At 43.3% G+C, this 21489-nt stretch overlaps 1 protein-coding gene across 1 annotated transcript in view; it reads right to left on the reverse strand.

The window, feature by feature from the left end:
- Positions 1 to 6798: 6798 nt before the first annotated feature.
- The window catches only part of LOC121586701, a 22283-nt gene continuing 7592 nt past the window's right edge, over positions 6799 to 21489 (reverse strand). Inside the window, exons 2-8 of the mRNA XM_045226580.1 lie at positions 20311 to 20416; positions 9705 to 10698; positions 9335 to 9538; positions 8750 to 8859; positions 8550 to 8653; positions 8213 to 8288; positions 6799 to 7767 (exon numbers count right to left, since the gene is read on the reverse strand). Of these exons, the coding sequence (XP_045082515.1) occupies positions 7309 to 7767; positions 8213 to 8288; positions 8550 to 8653; positions 8750 to 8859; positions 9335 to 9538; positions 9705 to 10698; positions 20311 to 20416 (2053 nt within the window). The 3' untranslated portion in view covers positions 6799 to 7308. The remainder of the gene's footprint in view (positions 7768 to 8212; positions 8289 to 8549; positions 8654 to 8749; positions 8860 to 9334; positions 9539 to 9704; positions 10699 to 20310; positions 20417 to 21489) is intronic.

Here is a 21489-nt window from a genome sequence, read left to right on the forward strand (position 1 = left end):
GTTATTTGGCCACTTTAGTTGTGATACAAACCTTATGAAAACATATAGGCCTATGGGCTAGGCTACATGAGGTGTGCGACTATAATTTGAAAAAGGAATGCGCTGTTTCTTGCCTTACTGCACACAAGCTTGGAATCATTCACAACTGATAGGCTAATATTGTCACCCATCAGACTATTCTTGATTTAATCTGGTCTTTACATATACTAAATAACATGTGTGAAATTTGTTTTGATTTAGAATGGACCATTAACATGCACCTGTCTCGAAACTGGCAAAAAAATTTATAATACATTTAATCTATGCACTTAAATAGTGCATGGAGGACGCTTTTCCTGTGGTTCATTTTCATGCCAGCCAGGTAGGCTATACTCCTGTTGTAAAGAGAAGCAATGTGCTAAATATTAGAAATAAATATAGTAGGCCTAGCCCATAGAAAGCTGATGGGATCCTCCTCTTTTTAAGAGGCCATCAAAACTGTTTTCTCAGCAATTGCATAGCCTAAAGAAATGTTGCACAACATGAGCACATGGGCTCTCATTAAGTGTTTGATAAAATGTTCCAGTACGTTGCGTTGATGTCAGTGATTAGAGGGACAATAAAGCGCAGAGTACCAGGTGGTTAGCAAGTTTGGTAGGCTACCAATGAGCATCAGAGATTGGAGAAGCCTAGTTACTGTGACTAAACAGTCACATGAAATTTGACTGCGGTCATGACTCATGACCACTGGTGTGGCGGATTTTGGTTTGATTTGATTTGAATACGGTCACCGTAACAGCCCTAGTCTCTACCAGGTACTGACTTGAACAACTGGCTTGACTCGGGTCCAACTTTAACAAATGAACGCACAACTGAACTCATCTTTCTTTACCATGAATATTCACTTGACTCAGGTGTTCATCAAATGCAATGAATATCAGTTGTACAAGGCTCATTGCACTGAGCCTGACCTCTGACCTGTGTGAAGTGCAGTATATAATGTATATAAAGCTTTCCTGATGGTGCACATTGCCCAGTGGAGAAACATACTCAAACTGTTCTCACTTGTTTTCTGACTGACTTTTATTATTTATGAAAATAAATCATTTTATTCAGTGGATATAGTTTGAGGAAATAATGTGTATGTGCAATTCTGTACAGTATAATTATTTGATATAAATATTTTTTCTTGCAGTAGAAATTATTTATAAAGGAATTCGTTTTTCAAACAAGACCCAGCCTAGTCTGGCTAACACCAGCTCTCAAAGTCTTCCTGACTGTAGTCAAGTGGGTCGAGTCAGCCAGGCTAGATCCAACCACCCATCAAAACCCCTGTTTATACCTGGTGATAACATGTTTCCTGTGTCCTGATCTTTTCCACATTCTGATTGTGCCCACATTTTTAGATGTTTAAATGATTACATTTGATTCTTCCTGGGCATCTCTGGAGGTAGTTGGGGACGATTTGATGGGTTAGATGAAAGCTCAGTGGGCAGATCTTCGAATGACAGGTCAGTTGATGGAGATTACGTGAGTCAAATAAAATAAACCCTTTCAGAGAGGTTAAACACGGGTTGCGACCAGCAAGGTTGCCAGGTCGAATCCCAATGCGACTTGTTCTCCAACCCTACACAACTAATCACATTTTAGTGACTTACTGAAGAGCTTCAAATATGTGAAAAACAAGTGTGGTGCCCCCCCCCCACCCACCACTACTGGCGCAGTGGACTAGGCACTGGGGATGGGGACCAGAAAGTCCCAGGTTCTAATCTTTGATGCCCCTTTTCAAAAAATTGTATATTTATAGCCCTGGTTACACCTTGCATTAAGATGTGGTTTTCGTTATCTGATCAAGGTGGTCCAATCACTATCAGGGACAATGATAATGTGGACAAGCTCAGGACACATTGTTAGCACCAGATATAAAGGGGCTAGAGAGAACATCACACCAGCGAGTGTATTTATAGAAAGTGAAAAAACTATGCAGACCTTAACACATCTCTCCCACACATCCTGGCAAGTGTCCCCTTATCCCATCTCTCTCTTTCGCTCACTTACACACACATCACGGCTTCTTATATAATAATAATATGCCATTTAGCAGACGCTTTTATCCAAAGCGACTTACAGTCATGTATGCATACATTTTTACGTATGGGTGGTCCCGGGGATCGAACCCACTACCCTGGCGTTACAAGCGCCATGCTCTACCAATTGAGCTACAGAGGACCAATCTTCCAATCATCACATACCAATCCAGGCCTGAAATCACACACATCTCACAAATGAGTTTGCATATACAGGGGCGGAGGGGATCTCCCATGGTGCACTGTAATAGAACCTCCTGGTGGTCCATGTCCACTGAAATATACAGACTTAAGAGTTGAAATAAAAGAAAACATATTGTTTTGAGAGCTGTTTATTCCTTTTGTTTGTCTGTAATAAAGAATGCATCTTAAATGGCACCCTATTCCCTATGTAGTGCACTATATAGGGAATAGGGTGCCATTTGGGACATTACCACACTTGTTTACCACATCACTCAGACAACAGGAAGGGGACTATGGTGCTGTACAAATATTCCTAAAATGTATTCCATAAATCCCTTCTGTAAAGTATAATCACTGACCTAACATAACATGATAGGTGAAAGCTATACAATGGAATCATGACTTACACCTAACCAATCATTACATTTACATTTTAATCATTTAGCAGACGCTTTATTCAGAGCGACTTACAGGAGCAATTAGGGTTAAGTGCAATCATGATAAATGAAGGGGAAAAGGAAGGATACATTTTTAAGTATTCACACAGGGCCATAGTCCTTGATGCGAAATGGGTTAAATAAAGGTGTAGAGTATCTACTTAAATGTACAGTATTCTATGATACATGGCAAATAGACGCTGACCTCTGACCTACATTATCTGCGTATTGTCATCGGCCCAAAGCAGATGCATAACTGTACAAAAGCATCTCCACATATTTGCAAACAATGCCTACTAGGCTAGTACATTACAACACTCCAGGGTGAAGTTTCCCTTAGGTACAGATCTAGGACCCTCCCTCATCCTAACCATAACCATTTGTGGGGGAAATGCAAAACTGCCCCAAGATCAGCGTCTAGGGGCCCCTTCACCCTACTCCAAACGACAACATCTGAGGCCAGACGGTGAAATGTGTGCCTTGAAGGCTGATTGAAGCCGTTACACATTGGCAGCAGTCCATATCCATATGAATATACACAAATCCATTTATATATATATATATATAAAAACTCAGCAAAAAAAGAAACGTCCTCTCACTGTCAACTGCGTTTATTTTCAGCAAACTTAACATGTGTAAATATTTGTATGAACATAACAAGATTCAACAACTGAGACATAAACTGAACAAGTTCCACAGACATGTGACTAACAGAAATTGAATAATGTGTCCCTGAACAAAGGGGAGGTCAAAATCAAAAGTAACAGTCAGTATCTGGTGTGGCCACTAGCTGCATTAAGTACTGCAGTGCATCTCCTCCTCGTGGACTGCACCTGATTTGCCAGTTCTTGCTGTGAGATGTTACCCCACTCTTCCACCAAGGCACGGTGTAACGCTCATTCCTTCGACGATAAACGCGAATCTGACCATCACCCCTGTTGAGACAAAACCACGACTCGTCAGTGAAGAGCACTTTATGCCAGTCCTGTCTGGTCCAGCGACGGTGGTTTTGTGGCCATAGGCAACATTGTTGCCGGTGATGTCTGGTGAGGACATGCCTTACAACAGGCCTACAAGCCCTCAGTCCAGCCTCTCTCAGCCTATTGCGGACAGTCTGAGCACTGATGGAGGGATTGTGCTGTTGTTGTTGCCATCCTGTACCTGTCCCGCAGGTGTGATGTTCGGATGTACCAATCCTGTGCAGGTGTTGTTACACGTGGTCTGCCACTGAAAGGACGATCAGCTGTCCGTCCTGTCTCCCTGTAGCGCTTCCTTAGGTGTCTCACAGTACTGACACTGCAATTTATTGCCCTGGCCACATCTGCAGTCCTCATGCCTCCTTGCAGCATGCCTAAGGCATATTCACGCAGATGACCAGGGACCCTGGGCATCTTTCTTTTGGTGTTTTTCAGAGTCAGTAGAAAGGCCTCTTTAGTGTCCGAAGTTTTCATAACTGTGACCTTAATTGCCTACCGTCTGTAAGCTGTTAGTGTCTTAACGACCGTTCCACAGGTGCATGTTCATTAATTGTTTATGGTTAATTGAACAAGCATGGGAAACAGTATTTAAACCTTTACAATGAAGATCTGTGAAGTTATTTGGATTTTTACTAATTATCTTTGAAAGACAGTGAAAAGGGATTTCTTTTTTTGCTGAGTTTATATATATATATATATATATATATATATATATATATATATATATATATATATACACACACTACCAGTCAAAAGTTTGGACACACCTACTCATTCAAGGGTTTTTCTTTATTTTTACAATTTTTTTACATTGTAGAATAATAGTGAAGACATCAAAACTATGAAATAACACATATGGAATCATGTAGTACCCAAAGAAGTGTTAAACAAATCAAGATATATTTTATATTTGAGATTCTTCAAATAGCCACCCTTTGCCTTGATGACAGCTTTGCACACTCTTGGCATTCTCTCAACCAGCTTCATGAGGTAGTCACCTGGAATGCATTTCAATTAACAGGTGTGCCTTTAAAGTTAATTTGTGGAATTTCTTCCCTTCTTAATGCATTTGAGACAATCAGTTGTGTTGTGACAAGGTGGGGGGTATACAGAAGATAGCCCTATTTGGTAAAAGACCAAGTCCATATTATGGCAAGAAAAGCTCAAATAAGTAAAGACAAATGACAGTCCATCATTACTTTAAGACATGACGGTCAGTCAATATGGAACATTTCAAGAACTTTGAAAGTTTCTTCAAGTGCAGTCGCAAAAACCATCAAGAGCTATGATGAAACTGGCTCTCATGAGGACCGCCACAGGAATGGAAGACCCAGAGTTACCTCTGCTGCAGAGGATAAGTTCATTAGAGTTACCAGCCTCAGAAATTGAAGCCCAAATAAATGCTTCACAGAGTTCAAGTCATAGACACATCTCAACATCAACTGTTCAGAGGGGACTGTGTGAATCAGGCCTTCATGGTCGAATTGCTGCAACGAAACCACTACTAAAGGACACCAATAAGAAGAAGAGACCTGCTTTGGCCAAGAAACACGAGCAATGGACATTAGACTGGTGGAAATTTGTCCTTTGGTCTGGAGTCCAAATTGGAGATTTTTGGATCCAACCACTGTGTCTTTGTGAGATGCGGTGTGGGTGAACGCATGTGTAGTTCCCACCGTAAAGCATGGAGGAGGAGGTGTGATGGTGTGGGGGTGCTTTGCAGGTGACACTGTCTGTGATTTATTTAAAATTCAAGGCGCAATTAACCAGCATGGCTACCACAGCATTCTGCAGCGATACGCCATCCCATCTGGTTTGGGCTTAGTGGGACTATCATTTGTTTTTCAACAGGACAATGACCCAACACACCTCCAGGCTGTGTAAGGGCTATTTGACCAAGAAGGAGAGTGATGGAGTGCTGCATCAGATGACCTGGCCTCCACAAAAGTTTGGACACACCTACTCATTCAAGGGTTTTTCTTAATTTTTTACTATTTTGTACATTGTAGAATAATAGTGAAGACATCACAACTATGAAATAACACATATGGAATCATGTAGTAACCAAAAAAGTGTTAAACAAATGTAAATATGTTTTATAGATGAGATTGTTCAAAGTAGCCACCCTTTGCCTTGATGACAGCTTTACACACTCTTGGCATTCTCTCAACCAGCTTCACCTGGAATGCTTTTCCAACAGTCTTGAAGGGGTTCCCACATATGCTGAGCACTTGTTGGCTGCTTTTCCTTCACTCTGCGGTCCAACTCATCCCAAACCATCTCAATTGGGTTGAGGTCGGGTGATTGTGGAGGCCAGGTCATCTGATGCAGCACTCCATCACTCTCCTTCTTGGTCAAATAGCCCTTATACAGCCTGGAGGTGTGTTGGGAACATTGTCCTGTTGAAAAACAAATGATAGTCCCACTAAGCCCAAACCAGATGGGATGGCATATCGCTGCAGAATGCTGTGGTAGCCATGCTGGTTAAGTGTGCATTGAATTCTAAATAAATCACTGACAGTGTCACCAGCAAAGCACCCCCACACCATCACACCTCCTCCTCTAATGAACTTATCCTCTGCAGCAGAGGTAACTCTGGGTCTTCCTTTCCTGTGGCGGTCCTCATGAGAGCCAGTTTCATCATAGCGCTTGATGGTTTTTGCGACTGCACTTCAAGAAACCTTCAAAGTTCTTGAAATGTTCCAGATTGACTGACCTTCATGTCTCAATGTAATGATGGACTGTCATTTCTCTTTGTTTATTTGAGCTGTTCTTGCCATAATATGGACTTGGTCATTTAACCAAATAGGGCTATCTTCTGTATACCACCCCTACCTTGTCACAACACAACTGATTGGCTCAAACACATTAAGATGGAAAGAAATTCCACAAATTAACAAGGCACACCAGTTAATTTAAATGCATTCCAGGTGACTACCTCATGAAGCTGGTTGAGAGAATGGCAAGAGTGTGTAAAGCTGTCATCAAGGCAAAGGGTGGCTACTTATAATATATTTGGATTTGTTTAACACTTTTTTGGTTACTACATGATTCCATATGTGTTATTTCATAGTTTTGATGTCTTCACTATTATTCTACAAAAAATAGTAAAAATAAAGAAAAACCCTTGAACGAGTAGGTGTGTCCAGACTTTTGACTGGTACTGTACATATATACTGTATATGACTCCAGGTTTTATACAGTACCAGGAAAATAAAGGCTTTTAACTAAACCACCATTCTGGTAAGTGCCTTGGTTTCCATTGATGAGCTACTAGTGCTTCATCCTATTCTGTCATTCTGTATATCTATTTATTATTTCCAGTCCAGGGTTAAAATAGTAGGCTGTTTGAAATCTTACAACTTGCTAAGCCTGCCTAGAGTGTCAATTGGTCTGGGTTTGTACTTTTGGGACTATTCCATTGGTTCCATCCAGGCAAGGTACCATGCAAGCTCAATCAAGCAATCTTACAAATACTATTTGAACCCAGGTCAGGGCCTGTAACGTTATTCACATTTCAGAGTAGGAGGTCTGATCTAGGATCAGTTCCCCCTGCTTATTCATTATGATTTAAAAGGCAAAACTGTTCCTAGATCAGCACTCCTACTCGGACGCTTTATTGAATACTGCCCTGATTCTATCTAATTAACATACTCCAGAAAACAGCACTCTCTCACTCAGCTGCTGTGTGATCTTCTCCTCTGACTTCTCTTCATCATTCTTCTGATTGACAAATTGATCTGCAAACCTAACGGCCTTCTCATGTCTGGCCAATGGGGCTTTGCCATTCCCCCGCTCTACTTCCTGGTTGAGGTCTGTGGCCCCGCCCTCTGTACCCTGGGTGAAGTCTTCTTGAGATTCTGTCTCACACTCTCTCTCCTCTTCTCTCTTGAGTCCTTCTCTGTCTATGGTTCTCCCTTTCTCATTTCTGTTGTTCTCCCAATTTGTTTTCGCCTCTCTCTCCTCCTCCTCTTCCGTGTTCCTCTTTTGTCCATCCATCCCTCTCCCCATCACTGGGGATGTGTCCTTTCTTTCCTCTTTCTTCTCCAACATTTCTCCAGCAGAGTTTTTCTTCGGCTTGTTCCGACCCCTGAGGTTCAACTTCTGAAAGAGAGACATTTTAAGGAGTTTTTTTCCCTTTTTTTTCTATAAACTCTCTCTCTTCAGACACCTGACAAATGACTACAGAAGTCTCTGTGATGCCTCTCTTGGACAGTTAACAGCAAATCATTGACTGAAGAAAGTTCTCTTTTTGACTGTAATGTACTAAGAAATTACTATTTTAGAACATAAAACTCTCCCCCTAAGCGTTAACAGAACCAGAGTAGGTCTATCTCAGCTGGGTTATCTACCGCTATATTTAGAAGTATGACTTTTGAATGACACCAACTGTGACACAGCATTGTGTAAGGTAAGGAAAGAGTGAGTGATATAGAGAGAGAGATACAGAGAGAGAGAGAGAGACAGAGAGAGAGAGAGAGAGAGAGAGAGACAGAGAGAGAGAGAGAGACAGAGAGAGAGACAGAACTAGAGAAAAATAAAGAGGAACCTTGAAGTCTTTCCTGTTGCGTTGCAAGGCAGGTCTCTGGAGGAAGAGGATCTGCTTTGTGGACAAGCTGCCATCACTAAGGAGAGAACAGTGCTATTAACGTCATGTACATCACATCAGTACTGGCCTCACATCTTGTAACTTGATATTAGAACTGTCTGAGTCCTATTCTGCATCTTATAATGTGAAAGAAATTGTGAAATGTAATTTTGTTCCAAATGATGTGCAGTGTTCCAATGTTTAGTATGGTTTAGAGAAATACAGTAACTATTAGTCTATACTAGGCTGGTATGTTTCCTACTACCTAGTGCTCCTGACTGGTGGGTTGGGACAGTACCTGTTGGTCTTAACGATGGGAGTAGGCAGAACACACATCAGTCTCCATCCATAGGGAGCCAGAGACTGGAGCAAGGGGATGTAGTCTGTCCTTACCACTACACCCTGGAGAGGACAAAAACAGTGTTACACACGTCGACAATGGACGCGCGTACGCACACACACACAGACATTTACACGCACGCACGTGCACACACTCACATCGATAATGGTCCACTGCTCCACCACAATGGCGTCGTATGAAGTGGGTGGGGTTTCTTCTGAGGAGCTCTGAAAGATGAACACACTGTCCACGGATGAGACCACGCTGTCTGAAAGAGAAAGAGAGAGAGAGAAAGAGAGAAAAGAAAAGCGAGAGAGAGAGAGAGAAGCTCAACAACTTCTTCTGTTACAGTTTCCACAGATTTGGAAAAGATAGAGTTGATCCGCTCTTGGCTTCGATGTGCTTCCATGCATCATGGGTGAAGGAACATGATAAGCCTGAGCCTACACACTTTCCAAGTAGGCCTTTACCAAGTTCCAAAAGTTTTGAGTTTGTTCGCCATGGTAAACACTCCAACACTAGCGTTGTCCAAGAGATGTTTGTGCTCTTCCTAACTGCAATGCTAATGAACAAGCCAAACAGTCTGGCCTCAATTCAATCTTCAAATATGAACATGTTATCATTAATGAGCTAGAACAGAGTGTTTGGTATGACAATGAGTGACAAGGAGTTGGCATGGCAGCACATACAGACTGACACTCAGGCTACTGCTGCATTACACATCACCATTGTGGCAAATATACCATTGTTGTCTCCAAGGTGAAAGAAGCCGTCGATGAGGTGAGCTCCGCTAGTGAAATGCTGTGTCATGTGATCCAGCCAGTGGGCGTCAACCTCCGTCACTAGCCCCGCCTCTCTCTGCAGCCGCAGCGGAACCCTGAGGGAGTAGAACCTCAGAGAGCTGGACAGCTCCCCCGTGCGGTTGTACAGGGCAAACAGCTGCACCCCTACACACAGAGAAAGGCACATAGCATTATGTGCCATCATTTTGCCATGAAATACTGTACACAAGTCTGAAATCAATCAATGTTATATAATTCAGTAATATTCAGTATAAACTCACAACAGCAACCTCTATAACCAGGTAGCAACAGTAGTAGACTTCACACTCACTGCTCTGTGCTGGTGGAGACACTATAGCCCTCTTTTCTCTTTCTGGACTCTTGACCCGGATGTGATTGTTGTTGTTGTGGGTCGGCACTCTGCTGCTCCTCTGATGCTCATCCGGGTCACTGCCCGTGCCCCCGTTTCCACGGTTACACCCCCTCTCAGCCTCGGACTCTGACCCATGGTCGTAGTTGTCTAGTTCTGGTGACCGGACCAGGTCGTCTGTGCTGTGGTCCTGTTCCGGTCTCTGGTTGTGGTTCTGTGTCTGAGGGCTTGGACTCTGTCTGTCTCCCTGGCGCTGCCTGACTGCGTCTGGACCACCAAGTCCATGTGTTAACTCTGCCGGGCTGAAGTTGGGTAGTAGAATCCTGATGAAGTCTGCTTGGCTTTCATTCTGTTGTCTCTCTCTACATGTGGTCTCTATTGGGTTGTTAGACAGTAGCTGATCCTGGTCGCCAGGGAGTTCTGTTGGGCCGTGGTTGTGGTTCTGTTGGTCACTAGCTGGATCTATTGGGCTGGGACTCTGCGGTCTCTCTGGTGAGTCTGCTGGTTCATCTGGACAGCAGTTTGGTTGGTCCTCTATTGAGGCTATTCTGCCTGGACTGTGGTCGTGTTCTCTGTCTGATGATTCTATTGGAGTAGAGTCCTGTGTGAAATCTAGCGGTCCTGTTGAGCTCAAGTCCAGCTCCACCTGACTGGTATCTGTAGGGTTCTGCTCAATTGTTCTGAGTTCTACCGACTTGTGTTCTGGTGTTTTCACTTCTGTGTTCCGGTCGTGTTCTGGTTCTAGGAGGTTCTGGTGTGGTTCTGTAGAGTCTGTAGGGCTGAGATTCGGTATTGTGGGTTCTGAGGGGCTGGTGGGGTGTCTGTGTATGGGGGAGGGGCTGGAGTGCAGGGAGGACAGGTCTTCAGGGTCCAAGTGCCCCAGGAAACAGGGTCCCCCGCCAGGCTGCTGCAGGAAGCCCACAAACAGCACACCCTGCTCCGCCATGTCCTGGATCTGTACATGAACATGGACATGGACACACACACGCACACACACACACACACACACACACACACACACACACACACACACACACGGTAGTGCTTAGCAGACACATACACTCAAGCAATAAAAACAAGTAAGCATCCCAGAAGAAAAGTGCTCAAAATAGCCCACGTTAACATATGTAGCTTAAGAAACAAGGTTCATTAAATCACTAATTTGCTAGTAACAGATGACATTCAATTTCTGATTATCTGTGAAACTCTCTTAGATAATACCTTTGATGATACAGTGGTAGCAATACAAGGTTATACAGTGAGGGAAAAAAGTATTTGATCCCCTGTTGATTTTGTATGTTTGCCCGCTGACAAAGACATGATCAGTCTATAATTTTAATGGTAGGTTTATTTGAACAGTGAGAGACAGAATAACAACAAAAATATCCAGAAAAACGCATGTCAAAAATTTTATAAATTGATTTGCATTTTAATGAGGGAAATAAGTATTTGACCCCTCTGCAAAATATGACTTAGTACTTGGTGGAAAAACCCTTGTTGGCAATCACAGAGGTCAGACGTTTCTTGTAGTTGGCCACCAGGTTTGCATACATCTCAGGAGGGTTTTTGTCCCACTCCTCTTTGCAGATCTTCTCCAAGTCATTAAGGTTTCGAGGCTGACGTTTGGCAACTCGAACCTTCAGCTCCCTCCACAGATTTTCTATGGGATTAAGGTCTGGAGACTGGCTAGGCCACTCCAGGACCTTAATGTGCTTCTTCTTGAGCCACTCCTTTGTTGCCTTGGCCGTGTGTTTTGGGTCATTGTCATGCTGGAATACCCATCCACGACCCATTTTCAATGCCCTGGCTTAGGGAAGGAGGTTCTCACCCAAGATTTGACGGTACATGGCCCCGTCCATCGTCCCTTTGATGCGGTGAAGTTGTCCTGTCCCCTTAGCAGAAAAACACCCCCAAAGCATAATGTTTCCACCTCCATGTTTGACGGTGGGGATGGTGTTCTTGGGGTCATAGGCAGCATTCCTCCTCCTCCAAACACGGCGAGTTGAGTTGATGCCAAAGAGCTCAATTTTGTTCTCATCTGACCACAACACTTTCACCCAGTTCTCCTCTGAATCATTCAGATGTTCATTGGCAAACTTCAGACGGGCCTGTATATGTGCTTTCTTGAGCAGGGGGACCTTGCGGGCGCTGCAGGATTTCAGTCCTTCACGGCGTAGTGTGTTACCAATTGTTTTCTTGGTGACTATGGTCCCAGCTGCCTTGAGATCATTGACAAGATCCTCCCGTGTAGTTCTGGGCTGATTCCTCACCGTTCTCATTGCAACTCCACAAGGTGAGATCTTGCATGGAGCCACGGCCGAGGGAGATTGACAGTTCTTTTGTGTTTCTTCCATTTGCGAATAATCACACCAACTGTTGTCACCTTCTCACCAAGCTGCTTGGCGATGGTCTTGTAGCCCATTACAGCCTTGTGTAGGTCTACAATCTTGTCCCTGACATCCTTGGAGAGCTCTTTGGTCTTGGCCATGGTGGAGAGTTTGGAATCTGATTGATTGATTGCTTCTGTGGACAGGTGTCTTTTATACAGGTAACAAACTGAGATTAGGAGCACTCCCTTTAAGAGTGTGCTCCTAATCTCAGCTCGTTACCTGTATAAAAGACACCTGAGAGCCAGAAATCTTTCTGATTGAGAGGGGGTCAAATACTTCTTTCCCTCATTAAAATGCAAATCAATTTATAACATTTTTGACATGCGTTTGTCTGGATTTTGTTGTTGTTATTCTGTCTCTCAATATTCAAATAAACCTACCATAAAAATTATAGACTGATAATTTATTTGTCAGTGGGCAAACGTACAAAATCAGCAGGGGATCAAATACTTTTTTCCCCTCACTGTATGTGGGTGGTGGGGATTAATACTAAATACCACCCAAAGGCTTTTTATACCTCCTTGACATTTACTTATTTTTACATATTTAGTTTGTGCATGTATGCGTGTGTGTGCAAATGCACACGTGTGTGTGTGTATCATAAGGAAGTACAGTGCCTTCGGAAAGTATTCAGACCCCTTTACTTCTTCCACATTTAGTTACGTTACAGCCTTATTCTAAAATGGATTAAATAAAAAAATGTCCTCATCAATCTACACACAATGCCCCATAATGACAAAGTGAAAACAGGTTTTTAGAATTTTTGGCAAATGTATTAAAAATAAAAAACTTAAATACCTTATTTACAGAAGTATTCAGACCCTTCGCTATGAGACTCGAAATTGAGCTCAGGTGTATCCTGTTTCCATTGATCATCCTTGAGATGTTTCTACAACTTGATTGAAGTCCACCTGTGGTAAATTCAATTGATTGGACATGATTTGGAAAGGCACACTCCTGTCTATATAAGGTCCCACAGTTGACAGTGCATGTCAGAGCAAAAACCAAGCCATGAGGTCGAAGGAATTGTCCATAGAGCTCCGAGACAGGATTGTGTAAAGGCACAGATCTGGGGAAGGGTACCAAAAAATTCTGCAGCATTGAAGGTCCCCAGGAACACAGTGGCCTCCATTATTCTTAAGTGGAATAAGTTTGGAACCACCAAGACTCTTCCTAGAGCTGGCCGCCCGGCCAAACTGAGCAAACGCAGGAGAAGGGCCTTGGTCAGGGAGGTGACCAAGACCCCGATGGTCACTCTGACAGAGCTCCAGAGTTCCTCCATGGAGATAGGAGAACCTTCCAGAAGGACAACCATCTCTGCAGCACTCCACCAACCAGGCCTTCATGGTAGAGTAGGCAGATGGAAGCCACTCCTCAGTAAATGGCACATGATAGCCCGCTTAGAGTTTGCCAAAAGGCACCTAAAGACTCTCAGACCATGAGAAACAAGATTCTCTGATCTGATGAAACCAAGATTGAACTCTTTGGCCTGAATGCCAAGCGTCACGTCTGGAGAAAACCTGGCACCATCCCTACGGTGAAGCATGGTGGTAGCAGCATCATGCTAAGGAGATGTTTTTCAGCGGCAGGGACTGGGAGACTAGTCAGGATTGAGGGAAAGATGAACGGAGCAAAGTACAGAGAGATCCTTGATGAAAACCTGCTCCAGAGCGCTCAGGACCTCAGGCTGGGGTGAAGGTTCACTTTCCAACAGGACAACGACCCTAAGCACATAGCCAAGACAACCCAGGAGTTGCTTCGGGACAAGTCTCTGAATGTCCTTGAGTGGCCCAGCCAGAGCACGGACTTGAACCTGATCGAACATATCTGGAGAGACCTGAAAATAGCTGTGCAGCAATGCTCCCCATTCAACCTGACAGCGCTTGAGAGGATTTTCAAAGAAGAATGGGAGAAACTCCCCAAATACAGGTGTGCCAAGCTTGTAGCGTCATTCCCAAGAAGACCCGAGGCTGTAATCGCTGCCAAAGATGCTTCAACAAAGTACTGAGTAAAGGGTCTGAATACTTATGTAAATGTGATATTTCCGTTTTTTATTTTTAATACATTTGCAAAAATTTATAAAAACCTGTTTTTGCCATGCAATTATGGGGTATGTGCGTAGATTGATGAGGAAAAGTCAAGGGGTCTGAATACTTTCCGAATGCACTGTAAGTGCCAAACCCTGCAGTGTGAGAAGAACCATCAATGTCCCCTACTCTTCTATTGGTTCCTGTCTGTGGTTCTTTTCTGTGATTCCCTGGCAGCCAGGCTGCTAACTGATTGCATATTCATGTCACACTGCCTGACCATATCACATTATCTCAGTATGTGCATTTCAATCCAATCACCGCTACCTTTTATGCTCCGCCTGTTCACATGCAAATCTACTCAATAAGGCCTGTTTTTTAACATTGACATTTTAGTCATTTAGCAGACGCTCTTATCCAGAGCGACTTACAGTTAGTGAGTGCATACATTTTCATACATTTTAAAACATATATTTAATTCTCAAACAGGAGCTCCTGGAATTGATGGTGACAAAGGCCAAAGAGGTAGAGTGAATAATATGTTCTATGCAAAAAGACAGGAAACAATACGTCAAGTGTTATGTACAAAATGCCTATGTAAACGGTATGTCAATATTAATGATGATGTCATCCTCAGGTGATCAGAGGTCCTGTTCACATCTCATGGTCTCTGTAGAATGAGATGAATTCACTACTATACTGTAAGTGCCTAAGAGGGAGTTTGTGGTTGTTAAATGATGATGTCACAGCTGATAGTGACATTAGGGGGGGGGCATCTCAATAGTCTAAGTGGCTTCCTCTCCTCTCCATCTACAGTGGGGGAAAAAAGTATTTAGTCAGCCACCAATTGTGCAAGTTCTCCCACTTAAAAAGATGAGAGAGGCCTGTAATTTTCATCATAGGTACACGTCAACTATGACAAAAAAATTTAGAAAAAAAAATCCAGAAAATCACATTGTAGGATTTTTTATGAATTTATTTGCAAATTATGGTGGAAAATAAGTATTTGGTCACCTACAAACAAGCAAGATTTCTGGCTCTCACAGACCTGTAACTTCTTCTTTAAGAGGCTCCTCTGTCCTCCACTCGTTACCTGTATTTATTGCACCTGTTTGAACTTGTTATCAGTATAAAAGACACCTGTTCACAACCTCAAACAGTCACACTCCAAACTCCACTATGGCCAAGACCAAAGAGCTGTCAAAGGACACCAGAAACAAAATTGTAGACCTGCACCAGGCTGGGAAGAATGAATCTGCAATAGGTAAGCAGCTTGGTTTGAAGAAATCAACTGTGGGAGCAATTATTAGGAAATGGAAGACATACAAGACCACTGATAATCTCCCTCGATCTGGGGCTCCACGCAAGACCTCACCCCGTGGGGTCAAAATGATCACAAGAACGGTGAGCAAAAATCCCAGATCCACACGGGGGGACCTAGTGAATGACCTGCAGAGAGCTGGGACCAAAGTAACAAAGCCTACCATCAGTAACACACTACGCCGCCAGGGACTCAAATCCTGCAGTGCCAGACGTGTCCCCCTGCTTAAGCCAGTACATGTCCAGGCCCGTCTGAAGTTTGCTAGAGTGCATTTGGATGATCCAAAAGAGGATTGGGAGAATGTCATAGGGTCAGATGAAACCAAAATAGAACTTTTTGGTAAAAACTCAACTCGTCGTGTTTGGAGGACAAAGAATGCTGAGTTGCATCCAAAGAACACCATACCTACTGTGAAGCATGGGGGTGGAAACATCATGCTTTGGGGCTGTTTTTCTGCAAAGGGACCAGGACGACTGATCCGTGTAAAGGAAAGAATGAATGGGGCCATGTATCATGAGATTTTGAGTGAAAACCTCCTTCCATCAGCAAGGGCATTGAAGATGAAACGTGGCTGGGTCTTTCAGCATGACAATGATCCCAAACACACCGCCCGGGCAACGAAGAGGTGGCTTCGTAAGAAGCATTTCAAGGTCCTGTTGAAAGTCCATGTTGCCCAGCGACAGCCCCAAAACATCACTGCTCTAGAGGAGATCTGCATGGAGGAATGGGCCAAAATACCAGCAACAGTGTGTGAAAACCTTGTGAAGACTTACAGAAAACGTTTGACCTGTGTCATTGCCAACAAAGGGTATATAACAAAGTATTGAGAAACTTTTGTTATTGACCAAATACTTATTTTCCACCATAATTTGCAAATAAATTCATTAAAAAATCCTACAATGTGATTTTCTGGATTTTTTTTCTCAATTTGTCTGTCATAGTTGACGTGTACCTATGATGAAAATTACAGGCCTCTCTCATCTTTTTAAGTGGGAGTACTTGCACAATTGGTGGCTGACTAAATACTTTTTCTCCCCACTGTACATGATACAGGTGTACATAACCAGTAGGGGAAGGAGAGGAGGCATCCATGGAAAGTAGGATGAGTTTACCCCGAGAATCTTTTCAGTCAAATATTAAGGTTCAAATTAAGGGAGGAATTTCGGAGTGTAATATACCTTTAAAGGGACAATCTGCAGTTACTACATACATTTTTGACTTATAAATTAAACATATACAGTGGGGAGAACAAGTATTTGATACACTGCCGATTTTGCAGGTTTTCCTACTTACAAAGCATGTAGAGGTCTGTCATTTTTATCATAGGTACACTTCAACTGTGAGAGACGGAATCTAAAACAAAAATCAAGAAAATCACATTGTATGATTTTTAAGTAATTAATTTGCATTTTATTGCATGACATAAGTATTTGATACATCAGAAAAGCAGAACTTAATATTTGGTACAGAAACCTTTGTTTGCAATTACAGAGATCATACATTTCCTGTAGGTCTTGACCAGGTTTGCACACACTGCAGATTTTGGCCCACTCCTCCATACAGACCTTCTCCAGATCCTTCAGGTTTCTGGGCTGTCGCTGGGCAATACGGACTTTCAGCTCCCTCCAAAGATTTTCTATTGGGTTCAGGTCTGGAGACTGGTTAGGCCACTCCAGGACCTTGAGATGCTTCTTACGGAGCCACTCCTTAGTTGCCCTGGCTGTGTGCTTCGGGTCGTTGTCATGCTGGAAGACCCAGCCACGACCCATCTTCAATGCTCTTACTGATGGAAGGAGGTTGTTGGCCAAGATCTCGCGATACATGGCCCCATCCATCCTCCCATCAATACGGTGCAGTCATCCTGTCCCCTATGCAGAAAAGCATCCCCAAAGAATGATGTTTCCACCTCCATGCTTCACGGTTGGGATGGTGTTCTTGGGGTTGTACTCATCCTTCTTCTTCCTCCAAACACGGCGAGTGGAGTTTAGACCAAAAAGCTCTATATTTGTCTCATCAGACCACATGACCTTCTCCCATTCCTCCTCTGGATCATCCAGTTGTCATTGGCAAACTTCAGACAGACCTGGACATGCGCTGGCTTGAGCAGGGGGACCTTGCGTGCGCTGCAGGATTTTAATCCATGACGGTGTAGTGTGTTACTAATGGTTTTCTTTGAGACTGTGGTCCCAGCTCTCTTCAGGTCATTGACCAGGTCCTGCCGTGTAGTTCTGGGCTGATCCCTCACCTTCCTCATGATCATTGATGCCCCACGAGGTGAGATCTTGCATGGAGCCCCAGACCGAGGGTGATTGACCGTCATCTTGAACTTCTTCCATTTTCTAATAATTGCGCCAACAGTTGTTGCTTCTCACCAAGCTGCTTGCCTATTGTCCTGTAGCTGATCCCAGCCTTGTGCAGGTCTACAATTTTATCCCTGATGTCCTTACACAGCTCTCTGGTCTTGGCCATTGTGGAGAGGTTGGAGTCTGTTTGATTGAGTGTGTGGACAGGTGTCTTTTATACAGGCAACGAGTTCAAACAGGTGCAGTTAATACAGGTAATGAGTGGAGAACAGGAGGGCTTCTTAAAGAAAAACTAACAGGACTGTGAGAGCTGGAATTCTTACTGGTTGGTAGGTGATCAAATACTTATGTCATGCAATAAAATGCAAATGAATTACTTAAAAATCATACAATGTGATTTTCTGGATTTTTGTTTTAGATTCCGCCTCTCACAGTTGAAGTGTACCTTTGATAAAAATTACAGACCTCTACATGCTTTGTAAGTAGGAAAACCTGCAAAATCGGCAGTGTATCAAATACTTGTTCTCCCCACTGTATATACCTATTGATTCTTGAAGAATATAACCTAAAATGCCTAATGACCTTAGTTAAACTGTCGTACCCCATCAGAACCCATAATATTAGCTTGTTTTACTCCAATATTTGTAAACAATATAAATGTAAACAAACACTGTATAGCCTCAAAACATGCTTTAAACTATAATTTTGATATCTTGGATTGGTCAGTCCTTGCTTCCATAGCTCGGTCTATGAATTTGAATTTCTCCAGGCCCATCTTTCGGCTTTTTACCAAAACAGAGGAGGGGAGTCCAACTAAGGATTGGGCCTTTAACCCTTTACACTTGTGGGAATTGGCTCGGGCTAAATTGAAATGTTTCTTACAGAAGAAATATGAAAATGCATAACCATGGTAGCAAATGAAAGGGAACAGTTTGGAGATAATGTGAAAATGATTAGACCAAAGGTGAGTACCCAACAGTTCACCGGACACAAGACTGAATCCAAACATTACACTGTTGATTTTAGGTGCATTTTACATTTACTATACTTTTCATCGCATTTGTTGACAACGAAATCTGAAAATATTCTGGATACATTCAGTAACATGATAAGACTATTCCTGGAAAATGTGGGGTAGGTGGAACATAAGACAAAAAAAATGATATGAGTGAGAGTTTGAGTGAGTGTCTCCAAGTGGCCACACACCTCTCCAAAGTGTGCACAGTTGCAAAGCAATTTCAATGCACTTTTAGGAATCAAAGAAGAGTCTTCAAGGTGCATTTTTGAGCTCTCCTAGCTGTGCCGTTGAGGGACTAGAGCAAGTACACTTGGAGTTGTTTTCTTTTGGAACACAGCCCTGCATCACACAATTACTGTTGTTTACGCAATCAAAAAACCGTCCATTATAAATTGCATTCTGGGTCAAGTGGGCATGATTAGAAAGCTTGTTCTATTGCCAACATGACTAGCTAAGTTATAAAATATGATCTTACAGTGTTAGGCTTTCAAAAGGCAATTCAGAGAAACAAATTGTCATTTTGGTGACGCGGCACATTTTCTTCACAATAAACAAACACAAGCTCATTCTGTTCAGAACATCCCAGGGTATGACAACATGTGATCTTATAACTGTCCATCAAACATAGTGATCATAAACCTTGACCCTGTATATGGGTTTTATGATTTGGAGATGTGATGTGGACTCACAGGTGTTTGGATTGCTTGTATTACATTTACATTTTAGTCATTTAGCAGACGCTCTTATCCAGAGCGACTTACAGTTAGTTATTTTTCCATTTTTTTCCAATTTTTTTTCATACCCCCTGTGGGAATCGAACCCACAACCCTGGCGTTGCAAACGCCATGCTCTACCAACTGAGCTACATCCCTGCCGGTCATTCCCTGCCCTACCTTGGACGACGCTGGGCCAATTGTGCGCCGCCCCATGGGTCTCCCGGTCGCGACCAGCTATGACAGAGCCTGGATTCGAACCAGGATCTCTAGTGGCACCACTACGCCACTCGGGAGAACATGATTTGATGTATGACATCAAATCGTTATTTATTATAATACTCAACATCTCATCTTTCAAAACACATCAAGTCCTCTTAATTTACAGCATTTCCTTCACTCAGACAACACTGACGCTTATTAGCGACCAATTCTGCCATTTTCAACCCGTATACAGGTAGAGCGTAAAAGGCTACGATTAACATTTGTGGAGGAATTTGTTGATCCTAGATCTGTGCCTATGGGTAACTTCTCCCAGAGGGGAGCTGAGTGTAAGTAGTAAGCTGATCCTAGATCTGTGCCTATGGGTAACTTCTCCCAGAGGGGAGCTGAGTGTAAGTAGTAAGCTGATGCTAGATCTGTGCCTATGGGTAACTTCTCCCAGAGGGGAGCTGAGTGTAAGTAGTAAGCTGATCCTAGATCTGTGCCTATGGGTAACTTCTCCCAGAGGGGAGCTGAGTGTAAGTAGTAAACTGATGCTAGAGCTGTGCTTTAGGACTAATGGGCAGGGCTAACCTTCTTCACGTAGTTCTGGATGACTTCCGGGTCGGGGGCCTGTTGACCCGCCACACACACGTCTGTCTCCAGGCGAAGCCCCGCCCACTTCAGCTGGTTCTCTGAACTGGAGAGAGAGAAATTAAAGAGGAATGAAGGAAGAGATCAGCGGACATTTAGGCACCCTATTCCCTATATAGTGCATTACTTTTGACCAGGGCTCATAGGGGCCCATAGGGCTATGGTCAAAAGCAATGCACTATGCAGAGAATAGCCATTTAGGACCCAGACGTACTCTCTTCTCAACAAAATACATGCACGTGTAGAAAGAACTGATGAAGGAGTGAATAAAACTATAGATAATCATGTTTGTATTCTGGATCTTAGTCATCTATTGTTCTTTAGGGCCTCTAACACGTTCAGACAGTTTTGAAATTGAAGACCACAGTTAACCTCTTCTGGTTCACATTTGTTTTGATGACAGCTGCCAGGGGGTTAGGAGGAGAGGAGGAAATTAGGGAAGGAGAGAGGGATGGAAGAGGAGGAGAGAGAATGGAAGAAAGGAGAATGTTGGTAATGGAGGGATGAGAGGAGGAGAGATAAGAGGAGGATACAGGCTGGAAGAAAGGGGAGAGATGAGGAGGATAGAGGAAAATGGGATGCAAGCGATGAAGGTATCAAAAAAGAAGAGGGGAAAAGAGGAGGATGGAGAATGGTGGAAAGGGAAATGGTGATGAAGAGATGAAAGGAGGAGAGAGAGGAGGATAGAGGGTAGGAGAGAGGAGAGAAATGAAGTGATGGAAAGATGAAAGGAGAAGAGAGAGGAGGATAGAAGGTAGGAGAGAGGAGAGAGATGAAGTAATGGAGAGATGAAAGGAGAAGAGAGAGGAGGATAGAAGGTAGGAGAGAGGAGAGAGATGAAGTGATGGAGAGATGAAAGGAGAAGAGGAGGCCTCATGGTTCCCCTCTCCTAGCACATTGTTCCCCTCCGGTGGGTGCTGATGATGCAATCAGCCGTCTCCACGGTGACAGGTGCCACTTGGCAGAAGGGGCATCAAATGAGCAGCCCAGCATCCAACTGTGTGTGTGTGTGTATGTATTTGTATGTGTAAGCATATGTGTGTGGAAGTGTGAGCATGTCTATATACATGGGCCTTCCACATGCTGTATACAGTTCCCTATCTACACATACAGTATGCT

Source organism: Coregonus clupeaformis, chromosome 17 (genome assembly GCF_020615455.1).
Source record: "Coregonus clupeaformis isolate EN_2021a chromosome 17, ASM2061545v1, whole genome shotgun sequence".
Lineage (NCBI taxonomy): Eukaryota > Metazoa > Chordata > Actinopteri > Salmoniformes > Salmonidae > Coregonus > Coregonus clupeaformis.